General features: G+C 34.9%; 1 protein-coding gene across 6 annotated transcripts in view; it reads left to right on the top strand.

Annotated features, from left to right (window-relative positions):
• Nucleotides 1-16,967, top strand: part of Ae2 (anion exchange protein Ae2) — a 43,645-nt gene extending 26,678 nt beyond the window's left edge. For 4 of the 6 annotated variants that reach the window (XM_018501988.1, XM_018501997.1, XM_018502006.1 and 1 more), the window contains 5 exons: nt 1,104-1,791; nt 2,316-2,378; nt 14,143-14,737; nt 14,892-15,999; nt 16,087-16,967. In XM_018501988.1, the coding sequence (XP_018357490.1) occupies nt 1,104-1,791; nt 2,316-2,378; nt 14,143-14,737; nt 14,892-15,999; nt 16,087-16,756 (3,124 nt within the window). In that variant the 3' untranslated portion in view covers nt 16,757-16,967. The remainder of the gene's footprint in view (nt 1-1,103; nt 1,792-2,315; nt 2,379-14,142; nt 14,738-14,891; nt 16,000-16,086) is intronic. The other 2 variants (XM_018501980.1, XM_018502014.1) reach the window with 2 other exon arrangements.
• The last annotated feature ends 37 nt before the right edge of the window (nt 16,968-17,004 follow it).

The following is a 17,004-nucleotide window of genomic DNA, read 5'->3' as shown; positions in this document are numbered from 1 at the left end:
AAATCTTATATCTATAAGTGTAACACGAGATTGAAATAGTTATTACAATAATAAAATTAGGGTCAATCAGAGTCTGAAGTAAGTGTGTACGTTTAATATTAACACTTTTAATGTTAACACAATAATGGGTACGTTTAATGATTATCTTTACAAGATAGACAAATTTCAACGTACATTCACGTTCAATAGCATATCTAATGAGCCAGCGCAGCGGCACCAAATGAGCAGAATCAAACTTATTTAATTTTTCAGTACTCATTTTGTACTCATTTTGAAAAAAAAAAACGTGGCACTGCTAATTTGATATTAAGCTAATAGAACTACAAAAAAAAAACAAAATAAAGATACAGATAAAAAGAACTTAATCTAATTAAATGAGAGAAATCCTATATTCGGTTTTAAGCGGATCTTAAATAATACTTAAATACATATTTCTTGTGTGAATTTATACACAGGGTGAGGCATACAATTTGTTGCACATCTCGAAAAACTTTGTAAACTCTAAGTTGATAAACTCTAAATAAAAAACTGTTATATACAAAAGTCGCATGACTTTAAGGGAGCCATTACATAGTGCATACATTTTTTTTATAAGTGTAGGCGTTAAAAAAATTTTAAGATTAATTTCGGTTTTTTAAATGGAATTATATGATTTTTTTTACATAATATGATTCCTCTAACTTCTAACTATTCTGTATATAAAAGTATTAAGATAATAATATCGAAAAATCAATAGTTCACGAGAGATTTATTTTCGGCACATATTGACATAAAATATTAAATATCTTGTGAAGTATTAATTTTTTGATAATCGTACCTTAATACTTTTATGAACAGAATAATAAGATGAATCAATTAGTAAAGAAAATATATATAATTGCTTATTTAAAAAATTATCCACTTTACCCACATATTTTATTAGAGAAATAATTTACACGCTATCACTTGGTATTGGCTCTTACTCGCATTTTTCCTCTATTTTTATTGTTAGATTTATTCATCATAGCCTATAACGTTACTTATTTGTTATTCTGATTCTCTACTCATGAATGAAATCTTATAAAAGACTTAACTAATCACTCTATTATTGATTACTCTTCCAGACGTCACCATCATAAATCTCGCAAATACTCTCTACAGGAGGATCCGCAATGGCGAAAACGATCGGGAGCCGGTCTTCCAGATAGCTCGAACCTACTGGCTCGACGTGTCAGCGTTCAGCCAGAAGAAGCAAGCACTTTGCAGGAACTCGACATCGATGATTTGGAGTCGCATCGTAGTGATGATCCACGTGGCATGCGCCGGCACAAAGCCGCTTACTCGACGGTGCAGATCGGCCGACGAAAGGAGGGCGGCATTTTCCATGACACCTTCAAAAAGATGTACGATCATTCGCCGCACGAGGTATTTGTCCAACTGGACGAGCTACATGGCTTGGGCGAAGAGCGTGAATGGCGAGAGACCGCCAGATGGATTAAATATGAGGAAGACGTTGAAGAGGGTGCTGACAGATGGGGCAGACCTCACGTGGCTTCTCTTAGTTTTCATTCACTACTGAATCTTCGCCGATGTCTAGAAACTGGTGTGATTCTTCTTGATCTGGAGGAAAAGGATCTGCCTGGGCTGGCTTATAGAATAGTCGAGCAAATGGTCATCGAAGAGCTTATCCTAACCCAAGATAGACCGGTCGTGATGAGAGCACTCCTACTCAGGCACAGGCATGTGCACGAACATGAACGTGGTTTCCGTTTCGGTGGCAAGAGGAGCTATTCTAGTTACACCAGTCTTCAGGTAACTTATCCGTAACGATGATATTTTTTATGTAACATGCATCATGCATACAAAAACGGCCGACCTTTGATTAAAACTCGCGAAATTCGCTTCGAGTCGGAAAATTGTGTTGAAAAATAAATAAGCACTGATAAAAGGTAAAAAATTATGATAATCAATTGCTCAACAGGTAACAACCGTATTTATAGGTTTCAAGATTTTGCTATATAAATTAGATTTGACAAATTCCGTCTCAATTTTAGTTCCACAAACTGATGCAACCCTGGGTTTGCAACGCAGCTTGCACGTTTGGAATCATGTGACCGAAACGGAAAGTAATCGTGACGACTAATGAATGCTGATATATTTTACCGTGTTCGCGCATTGAGACTTAAAAATAAATCAATTTTATATGAATGCTGCAGTTTATGGAAATGTCGAAGATTACCTGCAAGGCAGATGTATCGAACGCGATCAGTAGTGAGTAGTCGTAACGAGTGTGGTAGCAGGGAATAGATTTAACAGTACTAATATTATTTCCACAGTCCATCTGGCTGGAGGAAGAAGATGCTGCGCGGGAACCTGCTGAGAACCATGTAACACAACATGTAAATCTCTCGTTTCCCGAATCAAACGCAGTTTTTTTCATTTCTGTTACTCTAGTCCTTCACTCTATTCGCTCGCACTTCTTATTTGAATTTTTATGTACTTTTTAAAGTCCGAATGTACAGAACAACGGGTATATTTTGCGATTTTGCAAAATTCCTCTCTTAAGGATTAATTATATGTATATCGGTCTTAAAACGTAAACCAGCAATTTATACTGAGAATATTTTTAATCTGATATCAATATTTTGTGTGTTTTATATGCCTAATATTGACAACAAAGTTAACATTTATTATTATGTTATCGTTAGTTTCAATAGAAGGATAAATATATAGTAATACAGAACATTGATTAAACCCGGTAAAAAAATTTATATATACAAGATGTTCCGAATTTAATTAAATAGACAAACTTCGAGGGTATGTAAGGGATCGATAAACTAAGAAAAAAGTCCTTTAGAGGTATACTTGTTTTTGCTTCATTTTGGAAAAAATCACAAAAGAAGACAAAACGTAATTTTCATTTTTGTACTTATTTATTACTTATTCATTCACGCTTATTTATTCACATTGTCACTTGCTTAATGCAGATATTGTTTAAAATATTGGCCTCTTGCAGCATTGCATCTTGTACAATCAGTTCGTGTTGCAAACCAAACACTGATCTGGTACACGTAATGACTCGCCGATCTGGCACCCTTCTGCCTGGAAATCGGCGCACATACTCTCGCACTGCCTCTAAAGTATAATCGCTAAAGTCTTAGGGGCTGCGCACAATCAAGGAATAGAAACAAGAATAGAGAATAAGAATTTCAACCTTTCAGAAACTGTATTCCACGGTGCATAATTTCTGATTGGTTGAAATTTTTGTTCTCTGTTCCCTGTTCCGTTGAGTACGGAGTCCCTTACACGAAAACAAAAATTACACAAAAATAATATTTCACTTTAAAGACAATAATATTCCGAAAATTACGTTTTGTTTTTTTTTATGATTTTCTGCAAAACAAAGTAAAAACGAGCATATCTCTAAAAAACTTTTTTTCTTAGTTTATCGATTGCCTACACGCTCCCGAAGTTTGACCATTATTCGGAATTACATACATGCATATATACAGAAGAGTGTTCCATTTTAACTTTGACACTGAGATATCTCAAATATTATAAAAGATACGGAAAAATGTTTCAGACAAAAGTTCTATAAGGGTCTAAAAAGGTCTATTTACTTAGTTAGCTTTTTAAAGATCATATCCTTTTGACATTGTGTGACGTTGCCAAGGTCAGGACGAAGTCACTTTGAATTTTTTAAACAGAACTCTTTAGATTTTATTGCATATTGTTATAATCCTCCCTTCCTGAGATCTTTCCAAAATACTATAATTTAATTCACTTTGGGTCAGCCGTTTTGAAGATATCGGGATTTATATGGTAACATGTCCAGCCATGCGAAGATCGGTGATTGATCTAGCTAGTAAAGGCAAGTTCGAAGGATGATCCGACTAATGAAAGATCGAGGAATGATCCTTCCAACTAAGGCAAGATCGAAAAATAATCCAGCCAACGAAGGCAAGATCGAGGGATGATCCAGCCAATGAAGGCTCGAGGAATGATCCGATCAACTAAGGCAAGATCGAAAAATGATCTGACCAATGAAGGCAAGATCGAAAGATTAAGGAACTTGGTCTAATTGTCATTAGGTATCACTCTCGGAATTAAATATTCAAAGTGCGCACCGTTATTTTCTAAGCACAAAATCAGTCTGCGTCTAAAATTTCGTAGAACTCCTCTAAGTATTTACGTTATCGTTTGACAGGCTGTTCTGACTCTTTCCGTCATATCCTGGTGGTTGGTGCTTCCTGATACACAGCATCTTTCACATATCCCCATAAATAGTAATCAAGAGGATTTAGATTCGGTGATCTTCAGGGAGGCCACAAGACTTGTCCTATCCAATGATTTAGATATTGCTCATCTAAAAAAATTCGAACATCCCGAGAGTAATGTACTGGAGCACTATCCTGTTGAAACTAAAATCTTTAGCGGACATCCAGTGGAATGTCCTGAAGATATCCTGGTAAATGATTTTGGAGAAAATCTAAGTAAATTGGATCATTAATTGTACGTTCAAGAAAATACGGTCCAATAATTTGACCATTACATATGTCGATTCTTCAAATGTGGAGGTTCTAACAGTACTGGTTGATATCATTGAGGATTTATTGATTAGCAGTAATGACTATTGTGTCTATTGAGGTTATCATTGCTATGGAATGTAGCTTCGTCACTGAAATAGACATTCCAAGAGAAATTTAGATTCTGCTTCAATGCATCTACAAAATTAAACTCTCACTCTGCAATCATCTTCGCTCAATTCCTGTATCAAGTTGATGTGATAAGGATGGTGTTGTATGGATTATAACATTCGATGAACCGTAAATCGAGGGATTCCTAATCCATATTCCATTTACTGACGTGTGGATTGAAATGAACCATGCCCAAATTTGTGAGGAGTTTAGGGTCATTATTATTTAGAAGCCTGTTTCTCTGTCTCTGGCAATGTAATATATTTCTGCGAGCTGTTTTTTCAATATTTATCATTTACTGAGCACTCGGATGGCGACGATTAGGCTATAGCTCAGCATAACAACGGAAAACACGTCTGTAATTCCTGTTGCATTCGCCAAGAGTCAGCAAAATATCTACTATTTCATTTGATGTATAATTTGTCATTCCTTAAGTACAAGAAATCAGAATCTGAGTTCGTTATAACAAAACTAATAAAAAACTAAAAAGCTTCTTCACTGCAGTTGCCCAGTAGCAATAGTTAACATAACTGACGTAGCTGACGTAATTGACAGTATGAAGAACCTTGTTTTGTACGTAGAACTATACATACATATATGTACAGAGTGTTACAGATACATACTAGGCAGTACGATGGGTTGCGCGGCAAACTTTGCATGGCCAAGCATGGTTTAATAGACAATGACAGTGACTTTATACATTATAAAGTTTATATTACAAAGTTTTATTATTTATATTATAAAGTTTATGTTATAAAGTCACTGTCATTGTCTATTAAACCATGCTTGGCCATGCAAAGTTTGCCGCGCAACTCGTCGTACTGCCTAGTATGCATCTGTAACACCCTGTACATAGAATTCTAAGAATTTTTATTTTATGTGACACAAATAAAGTTCATCATTTTTTTCTTATTTCTAAGATATACGGTTCATAATAAAGGCGATGGATTTATACCTAGCAAAGTTATATGATCTGATTTAGATGGAAAGAGAAGTCGTAATAGAGACGTGCAAAGAGTTCGCCTGCTTAAGCAACTCAACAAGTGCTTTCGCCGTAGCGATGGAATTCCGCGTACACGCGATATTTGTCGCTGACAATGCACAGCGTGTGCAATGGAGGTAACCGAAATTTTATGCGATTGTTAAAGGCAACGGGATTGCTTATATCGAGTAGACATGATAAATCTCGATAACTTCAAAACGACTGACTCAAAGTGAATTAAATTATAGTGTTTTGGAAAGGTCTCAGGAAGGGCTATAATAGTATGCAATAAAATCTACGGGGGGATCTGTTTGAAAAATTCAAAGTGACCTCGTCCTGATCTTGGCAACGCCATCCAACGTTAAACGGATATATAGTCAGTAAATAGATCTTTTTAAATCCTACAACTTTCGTCTGAAACATTATTCCGTATTTTATAATTTTCGAGATATTTCGGTGTCCAAGTTAAAATGGGACACCCTGGATATATACAGAGCGGTCCACGTAAAGTGTTACAAGTTATTATCTCTGAAAGTATGTGTTAAATGAAAAATATATTCAGACAAAAATTTTATCACTTCGAGGAGGACTTGAGATGGAATTAGGATGAAATCACACGGTGCGGAATAGAACTGTGGAATAGAGAATGCGTCATTGAAGCAACCAATCAGCGCTATTCCGCATTTAATGTTGCGGAAAAGAGAGTGCGTCATTGTATCCTAAATCGTAAAGTCACCTAAACCGTGTTCTTGTAATAAACCGTCGTATTTTGAAAGGTTAAAATAATTTGATGCTGATTGATGGAATCGCGTAATGTTGAGACGAATGAAGCAAAATGACAAAATCCAAGTGCATAAATATAGATATCAAGATAAAAAAATAATGACGCATTTCAGCGATTTCAGCGTGCTCTGTTCACATGATGCGGAAAAATGGTAGTAAATGCGTTAAAGCAGTTCAAAAAATTGTTATAAGATTGTAAATATTAATTGTAAAATATTAAATACTATAACAGTGATAATTGTTTTTACAATTTGATAAATTATATTTCATATTTTAATAAGCAAATTATTAACATAAAGTTAGTAGTGTTCAAATTCATCCTGGATGCATCTTTGGCGCACCATGTGAACATAGCACACAAAACTTGCGTGATGAAAAAGTGCGGAATAGCGCTGATTGGTTGTTTCAATGACGCATTCTCTATTCCGCATCGTGTGATTTCATCCTTATTGGTGACCTTGGGTGACAGTGTCAAGGTCAAGACAAAGTTAGTTTGAATTCTTTTAATGAGACTCCTCACTTTTCATTACATATTCCTGTAGCACATCTCGAGAGCTTTTCAAAACACTATAATAAAATGCTTTTTTATAAAATATTTTTCAAATTATAAGGCTTGAAAATTACACTATCGCCGACATTAATATTATTCAAAATGTCTAAACGATAGCTAAAACCTCTTGAATGTTCAACCGTCATGATCTTAATAACATTTGCTAAGATCAAGATTATTGGATTATTTCTTTTATTTTTACTTTTACGTAAAAAAATGAATTTTTAGTGCACAAATGAAAATAAGAGGAATAATCTCCAATGGCCTTGATCTTAACAAATGTTATCTAGGACATGATCCTGAACAACATTCAAGAGGTTTTAGCCGTCGGTTGGACACTTTGCGTAATGTTAATGCCGGCGGTACTGTAACTTTCAAGCCTTACAACTCGAAAAGTACTTAATGAAAAATAACTTTATTATAGTGTTTTGAAAAGCTCTTGACACCAGCTATTACATTCTGGCACAAAAAATTAAGGTTTTCCCATCTGTAAATAGATCTTTTTATATCTTACAACTTTTGTCTGAAACATTTCTTTCAAAAATATCATCCTCCCGACTGATTTTTATCTGATTTCCATCTGACTTCTGTCTGATCTCCTTTTATTAACCCTCAATTATATGAATGAGTCATTTGGACCCGGGTGAATTAGTCTGCCGCTATTTTTGTACAATTAATATCGCAAAATTGAAGTGAGGGAGTAAAAAAAACTTGGAATCTTTCTCTGTCGATCGCCGTGATGCAATTGTTTCGTCATTGTCTTGATGCTAATTGTGATGCAATAAAAGTTTGGCTTGGGTGACTTGGACCCGTCAAATGTAAATTCGAGATTTTTGTCGAAAGTGAAAATTTGTTTTTAGTAATTAGTGCCTCTTTATTAGTACTGTATTCAATTATATATTATGTCGTCTTCTTATAATTAAAATATATATTTATTGTCAAGAAAAGCATTTTTGCGAGAGAGGCGTCTTAATGAAACGATCGCTCTATTTTCTCGGAGTTATAAAATCGTGAATAAATAATGTTATAATATGTCAAAACCATTATATATTTAATGAAAAATATATTTATTAAATTTTTTTTAAAAGGAAATACTCGACATATCTCCGATATCATTTTTCCGAGCATGTATAAAAGTGCCTCCACTTCAATTGTGCAAATAATTATACTTTTTGGAATGAATCAATGACTACGTTTACACTGTATTTAGGCTGCAGCTTATTAAAAAAGAATTTTGTTCCATTGAGGATTGTGATAATTACAGAGCCAGTCATAAACGCCGTGGATGACTTGGACCCAGACGTGTAAATTAAGACTAAACGAGACGTGTAGTTGAGGGTTAAATATTAAGTTGTAAACAAATAAAGATCGAGGTCGAATAAATCGCTTCGTTATTATCATATTCTGGTTTAGTTAACAAATATAGTGTATAATTTCGTTTTTATTCGATCTCTTTTTCTTACGTTTTAATTTATAAACAAATAGAGATCGAGGTCGAATATATTGTTTGGTCATTATCATTTCCTAGCTTAGTTAACAAATACCAGTGTATACCATTTCATTTCCGTTCGATCTCCATTTGTTAAATACTAATTATAAACAAATAGAGATCGATGACGAATAAATCGCTTTTCATTATCATTTCCTAGCTAAGTTATTAATAAATGCCAGCGTATAATTTCATTTACCATGCACCGCTGGCGCTTCTTGCATCAATACGCTAATGCACTCTCGCGCCAAAACATCCAACAGTACGTGGCTGGTCAAGGAACGTAATGAACATAATAACGACAAAGTATTTAAAAAATTTCGCATTGGGACTTTGCGTCGCAATATCTCCGCTCGTAGGGCATGTAGAAAAAAAATTAAAGCACTTTTATTACACAATTCGAGTGGAAGCTATCAATTGAGCATATGTAGAACTTGATCGATTCAGCCGTTATTGAGATCCGATAATCTCAATTCTCCGCAACTTGTTATCTCGCGTAAAGAAACACGGTAGTGTCGCTGCGCTTGTCTAAAGCCTATTCTACAATGTGCTTTTTGTTTCCTGTTGCTTTTTATTATATATTTTTTACATCTTGTCTTTTTGCTTTTTATCCGGTTTTTCGTTTTATGTCGCCCGAAATAAATGTTAATGAACTTCGGAAGAAACAAGAAACACGTAGCAAGAAATACAATTGTCGATAAAACGATTGCAAAGGGGAAAAAAGCAAGAAGTAAAAAGCAAGAAACAGGAAACAAAGAGCACATTGTAGAATAGGATTTAGCGCCACCGAAAACATCATCATGTCTCCTGATTTTAGACAAAATTTTTATGATTTTTTAATATACTTTATAACTGTATATTTAGATTCTTCAAAAATCTAATATTTTTGAAAATATCCCTCCCATTAATTTTGAGAGGTTGTTTCACGCCTTAAATTTGAGATTGAGTCGATATGAAAAGATAGTGTCTCTTAGATTTTTGTATTTAACAACATATTTCAAGGAGAATCGGTTCTGGGTAGTTGTGACAGGCACCTTGTGAATGGAAAAAAAAAGATAATTCCAACACACACACACACGCGCGCGCGCGCGCGCACAACAAAACGAACAACAATCCTTGCGTGTTTCCCAAATCGCCCAAAGTGCATAAACTACTTCATATATAGAGTGTTCTTTAAGTACATACTCAAAGAAGTAATTTTTCAGTTTATTTTAAGTAAAAAAAGTTCATATAAACATGTATCCTAAACGACTTAGTTTCCGAAATGCAGGGTGTTTAAAAAAAATTTTTTTTTTAACGTGTAGCTTCCTCTAGTTCTGATATCCTAACTGTCACCGGCCTTCTAAGAGCAATATCCTTTACGAAAGAATTTCCTTTACGACTTTTCTCGAAAATAGCGGTGAATGTTCACAAATGTTTGACGACATGGTAAATTGCGTTCGGGATATCTTTCTGCATAAATATGCCTTGTTTCACGTAGTTACTATTTGCACAACTGTACACATAAAGCACGTACCTACTATTTCAAAACTTGTAAATTTAGGCATGATGAAATCGAGTTTGATGGATTAAAACAATTCGGCCCGAAAACGTATATAAACTAAATAACCCGCAGCAACATCAGAACTGAAGTCTGTTTTTGTTTTTGTGACTTTGACATTATCACTTTGTCTACGGTCGTGCAAATGGTAATTCATATGAAGCAATTAGGCATATTTATGCAAAAAGAAATCCTTAACAATTTACTATGTCGTTAAACGTTTGCGAACATTCATCTGTATTTCGAAATTTAGTTAGGCCGAATAGGACACATTTATATGAACTTTTTTACATGAAATAAAACAAAGAATTGCGCCCTTAAATATGGAAATGTACTTAAGGAAGGCCCTCTGTATAAACCACAATAGATAATATATAAACATGTATAAAAATGTACACGATTGTTATATGTATTTATACTATAAATACATTAAAGAATGTATAATTATATATGAGATAGATTTATATATAATCATGTATAATTTTTTTATGTATAATTACATAAAAAATTATACATAATTATATATATTTCTATACAATTTTATATAGTTGTATATTATATGTATATGAAAAATTTTTTACCGGGGAATAGTGTGAGTTAACAATGCTCAGCTTAAGATATATGTTAATTGTTTAATTTCAATTGTAAACTTTAGCCTTTGTATAATTTTTTAGTCTTAACATTGAACCTAGTAAAAGGCTTATTTTTAAGTGGAATAAATTTTTTGCTTCATGTTCTTCAGTTACTTCCATAATAAATAAATGCCGCAATTTTTACTTCGTAATATAAGTAGAACAATTGCAGCGCGTTCCTATAGCTTGCAGTTTTTCCATTGCGTTGTGTCTTCATGGTGCTTTCTTAGCACGACTAGTCTCACCTAGGTTAAATTGAATCTAGAAATATTCATGTAGTACTATTTGTCGGTGGTTGTGACTATAAAATGCTTGTTATCTATTAGATTTTATTCTCTGTAGTTTTATATTCTTTTTCGTCTAATTTCCTTTTATTATTACAGAAAAAAATTAGAAGATATGATGTGTCTTTCGTATTAATGTACGGATGAACGTATTTCAATCTCATAAACATCAATCTCATAAACGATATTTCAATCTCATAAACATCAATCAGGGTTGTCACAGAAAAATAGGGAAAACCGAGAAAAGCTAGAAAAATTGACAATATTTATAAAATCATGTAAAAATCCCCTCTCACGAAACGCAAAAAATAATATAGTATATAAAATTGCATGCAATAATTGTGAGGCGACACATGTCAGCCAAACTGAAAGATTTAAAACCAATTTAAAAACAATTTAAAACCAAAATCTCAGAACACCGAAACCATATAAAACTGAACACGTTTACTCGGTCAGTCATAACCGATCATAGAATGCAGGAGGATCACGAATTCAAATGGGGAAACGTTATTATTTTAGATGATGAACACTTTATTATACGAAAAAATTGATTTCTGAAATGTTATTTATCAAACAAAAAGTTTAAATTTACATACAGATACTGAAAGTCTCCACAAAGCTTATTTCTCTATTATCGACAAATTGTAACTATAATATAATATAGTCTCGACTCGTCAGTCAGTAATGGACAGCTGTATAATATTGTGTGTCGTAAACTATACATCTTTACTTTTAACATTTGAGAATAAGATCTATCATTAATTTATTACATTTTATCCTTAGAACATGTATTACTGGAAGCGGAATTGAGCGTTGAACGTGAAGTCAACATCTGTGCAAGAGAGAAAGCTATAGAATCCCATACAGTTGACTATAAATGCGCATATGCCACTTGACCCGTTTGCCCACGTTCCACTTCGTTCGTATGTTTGTAGCCATATATTTGTGCCAAAGTAAAAAACGAATTCAGCGTAATAAAAAAATGTCTTACAAACATTGTATAGTGTGTGGTAATCGTAATAATAAAAAAAATTCGGTTTCTTATTACATTTAAGTTGATATATGAAATATTTTATAAAGGCATCAATTATGTGATAACATGTAGGTTATATTTACGTATATTATTTAAAATACGTACTTCATATTTATTTCATTTCTTTTGAAAAGGTTTCCCAAAAATAAATAACTTTGTGAAAATGGCTGCAGTTTTATGGAATTAATAAGGATATTCAGATCAATTTTACTTTAACCTCACATTACATTTTTATATTAAAGTTCATTTTAACACTCTAATTTATCCAGTGGAAAAATTTCCCTAAAATTATTCCACATTTTGGAACACTGTGGCAAAATTTTGACATTTCAAATTTCAATTCAATTTCAGTGATTTTTCAGTACGTTAGCTGAAAAATTCACTTTTAGTGAAATTTTAGTAAATTTTCAGTAATTTCGTTGAAATGTTTCAAAACGGGAAATAATTTTAGCGAAATTTTTTCACCAGGGCTATTAAATACGATAGATTAAGTCAGTTTTATTACTATTTTGTCTAAAATACATAACCTAAAACCTCTAAGGGCCAATGCAAACAAAAAACTTAAGTATTAAAACGTAAGCAGTGAGTGAATTGACGAATCACAGTAGAGTCCTTAAGGCCATAACGTAAGCAGTAGCCAATCCACATGTTGATTTCCTTACCGCTTATGTCTTGCTACCTTAAGTTTTTTATGTGTCATGGCCTTAACATTGATAAAATAATAATTATGTAAGAAACGCTAAAACAACTGTATAATTCACACAGATAACATCAGTACTGACGCATGCACATTGCGAACATTTAGGATCCTCTAGCTTTTTCTCGCGCAGATATTATCTTCACGTTTGGTATATGGATGGCATAGGCAATTCCAATTTCTACTTCCAGTAGTATATGTTCTAAGATTTCATCACACTTCTATTTCTAATTGTTCAAGAATTAAGAAACAATTGAAAGTATTCAGACGCAAGTAACGCAATTGTATATCAACGAAAAATTAATAGTTGTAAAATATTTACTATCGTTGACGGATTCTCTGAAAAAGGCTTGAAAACAAACCAAAACATATAAGATGTAACTTGTATAACCGAATATAATTCGATTATTAAATAGAAATTGTTTATTGCGCACTATTTATCGCGCTTGACTTCTATGCCCCCTTTACCGTTTGTAATTTAGAGAAATTAAAATTGGCCATGGAAAACCAGGAAAAGTCAGGGAAAAATATTAGGGTTTAAAAAGATCTTTTTACTAGTCTTATCAGTTTGACTTTGGGTAGCTAAACCTCTTTCTTTTTCATTTTTAGTGCAAAAATGAAAGTAAAAGAAACAATCTCCAAAGATCTTGATCTTAGTATATGATGTCAAGATCATGTCCCTGAACAACATTTAAAAGGTTTTAATCATCAATCGAACATCTTAAATAATGCTAATTCCAGCGGTACTGTAACTTCCAAGCCTTATGACTCAAAAAAGATAACTGATAAGACCAGTAAATAGAGCTTTTTAAACCTTAAAATTATTGTCTGAACATATTTTAAATGCGTGCTCGCGCGCGCGCGTATGTGTTAAAAAACTTACATATTTTATATTAGTTATTTCTCTACTTTCTTAGAAAATTCTCTACTTTCATCTTGAAAACCTGAAATAGTCAAGGAATTTCAAAATTCATTTTCTGTAACAGCCCTGATCAATCTTGCAAATGTGCATCTATGAGTATACTATATAGCTGTTTTTTCTTATTTGCTAATTATAATTATTTCTATCACAAGCATACTTTCTTATCATGAGATATTCACTTCAATTAATATCTTTCATTAACGTGTAGTTTATGAAAGAGCTAAAAACAATTGTTGGGAGTGTAATTACACTCCTCTCTAGTATAATATATTTTCATTTTCTGATTAATTATGAATAAACTTAAAAAATCAACCATTGCTTTTTTTAAAAGAGGTATTCACATTATTATTAAACATTTTTCTTCATAAATTAAACAATATCATGAAATTAGATAGACAAATTAATTCCAATTACTCAATGATACAAGTTGTTCTGATTTCAAGATATTGAGAAATAACTGATTGAATTTTCTTTTTGAAGACTTATGTAATCCTTCTTTGGCGGAAATAAAAAATTCTTAGATTGTTCTATAAAAATTTCGAAACATCCAACAGAATCTACACGATGCGAAGCCGAAGATCGTATCATCGAACTTGGCGCTCGACAGCAATCATACAATGGTCGATATCAAGGAAGAGTTAACGTACATGAGCAGTAACGAAGACTTAAAGAAAGGTCACAATGATTACATCCTCAAAAGAATTCCAGCTGGTGCTGAGGCAACAGTCGTACTTGTCGGTGCTGTCGACTTTTTGGATCAGCCAACGATAGCCTTTGTACGATTAGCCGAAGGTGTACTTATGCCGTCCATTACGGAGGTCACGATACCGGTCAGATTTATGTTTACCTTATTAGGACCGAGAAATGCAGACCTGGACTATCACGAAATTGGCCGGTCCATCTCCACTCTGATGGCAAACACGACATTCCACAAAGTCGCTTATAAAGCCAACGAGAGACGAGAGTTGCTTTCAGCTATTAACGAGTTTCTAGATGATTCGATTGTATTGCCACCTGGCAACTGGGAAAGACAAGCTTTGCTACCGTTCGACGAGCTTAAAGCAAAGAGTGAGGCTATCAGAAAACGGAAGGCGAAGGCACTCGAAGAGAAAAGCAAACCGGAGCAAGATGAGGCAGCCGCAAAAAAAGGTAATTTCTCCAAGTGATTCGATAAACAAGAATTTAAAATTCGATAAAAAATATCTTGATAATTGAATATTTGTTTTTCAATTCTTACTTATCGTTCTCGTTCTTTCATTTTTAATTAATTATTATCGCCTATAATGTAATGTATGTATAACAGCTCTTCTCGCTGGCGAAGAGGAAAAGAAATCATCAGAAGACGATGATGATCCATTGCGACGTACCAAACGACCATTCGGTGGCCTCATCAACGACATTAAGCGTCGTTACCCTTTCTATTTATCCGATTTTAAGGATGGTTTGAGCTCATCTTGTCTCGCGGCAGCTATCTTCATGTATTTCGCCGCGCTATGCGGCGCCATCACATTCGGCGGCCTGATGAGTGATAAGACACAAAATGTAATAGGCATTTCCGAGACTCTTATTTCCGGTTCGTGGACGGGCGTGATAATGGCATTGTTCGGCACTCAACCGCTTTTGATTATCGGCACAACTGGTCCGCTGTTGCTTTTTGACGAGAGCTTGTACAATTTCTGCTTGGCGAACGAGCTTGAGTTTCTCACCGTACGGGTATATGTTGGCGCCTGGATGGGTATCATCGCCCTAGCAATCGCCTGCATCGAAGGTTCCGTTCTCGTGCGACTCTTCACGCGCTTCACCGAGGAGATCTTCACTGGATTGATTTCTATCATTTATATCGTTGAAACGTTTATGAAGCTTTACAACTACTTCGTGCGCAATCCTCTTCTTCACGAATACAGCTTTGGGCCGGACACCAACAATATAACTTATCCGCTCTACGTTGCTGAAATGAAGGTTACTAGTTCGCCATGGAACGGAACTGAAGAAACTCTACGCTTGGAAAATGTTTGCGAACTTCTACCGAGTTACGATAGAATTAGGCTGCCAATTAATCAACCCAATACAGCTTTGATGTGTACTATCCTTTGTCTGGGCACTTTCCTGGGTGCCTACTACCTGAGAATCTTTCGCAACAGCCATTACTTAGGCCGTAGTGCTCGAAGAGCCTTCGGAGATTTCGGCGTGCCTATTAGCATTGTCGTTTTTGTTCTGATCGACTATCTACTTATGGTAAAGACGGAAAAGTTGCTGGTACCCGAAGGACTCTCCCCAACTATGCCCGGTAGAAATTGGTTCGTATCTCCTGTCGGATATGAAAAACCTATACCGCTTTGGATGGCTCTAGCTTGCGTGGTGCCAGCTTTGCTGGTTTACATCTTGATCTTTATGGAGACTCAAATATCAGAGTAAGTTTAAATTTAATTACATTTAATTAAATCGCTTGCTTAATTGTCAAATATGTTTGCGTTTCTGATTAATCCTTCGTTTTGCAGATTGATTATCGATAAAAAGGAGCGAAAACTGCGAAAGGGCAATGGCTATCATATGGACATCGTGGTAGTGTGCTTGATGAATGTAGGATGTGGACTGATGGGTGCACCTTGGTGCTCCGCTGCGTCGGTGCGCTCCCTCACCCACGTATCCGCCCTAACCGTGATGTCACGCACTCACGCGCCTGGTGACAAGCCGCATATCGTTGAAGTGAAGGAGCAAAGAGTGAGCGCCCTCCTGGTCGCGATACTTATAGGCGTGAGTGTGCTGATGGCACCATTGTTGCGGCGGGTACCGATGTCCGTCCTGCTTGGTGTGTTCCTCTATATGGGGATTTCATCAATGAATGGCGTGCAGCTATTTGACCGCGTCAAACTGTTTTTCATGCCAGTCAAGCATCATGGCACGGCAAATTACGTACGCCGTGTGCAAACCTATAAGATGCATATTTTCACCTTCATACAAATCTTGTGCTTAACCGTATTGTGGATTGTCAAAAGTACCAGAGCCGCTCTGACCCTACCCTTCTTCCTTATTCTGATGATACCGTTGCGCGCTCAGATGAGTCATTTCTTCACCACTGCGGAGCTACGTGCTCTCGATAGTAAAGGATCTGAACACGATGTCGAGGACGAGCTAGATTTTTATGAAGAAGCTCCTCTACCTGGTTAGACTGTGCCTTAATCGATTACTCAATACCACATCTCTCTCCCCCCTCTCTCTCTCCCTCCCTCCCTCCCCCCTCCGTCTCTTTCTCAATTCATGTACTTCCAAAATTATCTACTCATTACTTATCTCATATCTCTCAAAGTCTTTATCTACCACTAATTCGTAAATACAGAGTTCTATTACATTTATGAAATTGGAATATATGACGTCCATATATATATATATATATATGTATATATATATATATGTGT

This window comes from Trachymyrmex cornetzi, unplaced genomic scaffold (assembly GCF_001594075.2).
Source record: "Trachymyrmex cornetzi isolate Tcor2-1 unplaced genomic scaffold, Tcor1.1 scaffold1002, whole genome shotgun sequence".
Classification (NCBI taxonomy): domain Eukaryota; kingdom Metazoa; phylum Arthropoda; class Insecta; order Hymenoptera; family Formicidae; genus Trachymyrmex; species Trachymyrmex cornetzi.
The sequence above is the reverse complement of the archived record's forward strand: the minus strand, read 5'-3'. Positions and strand labels throughout refer to the sequence as shown.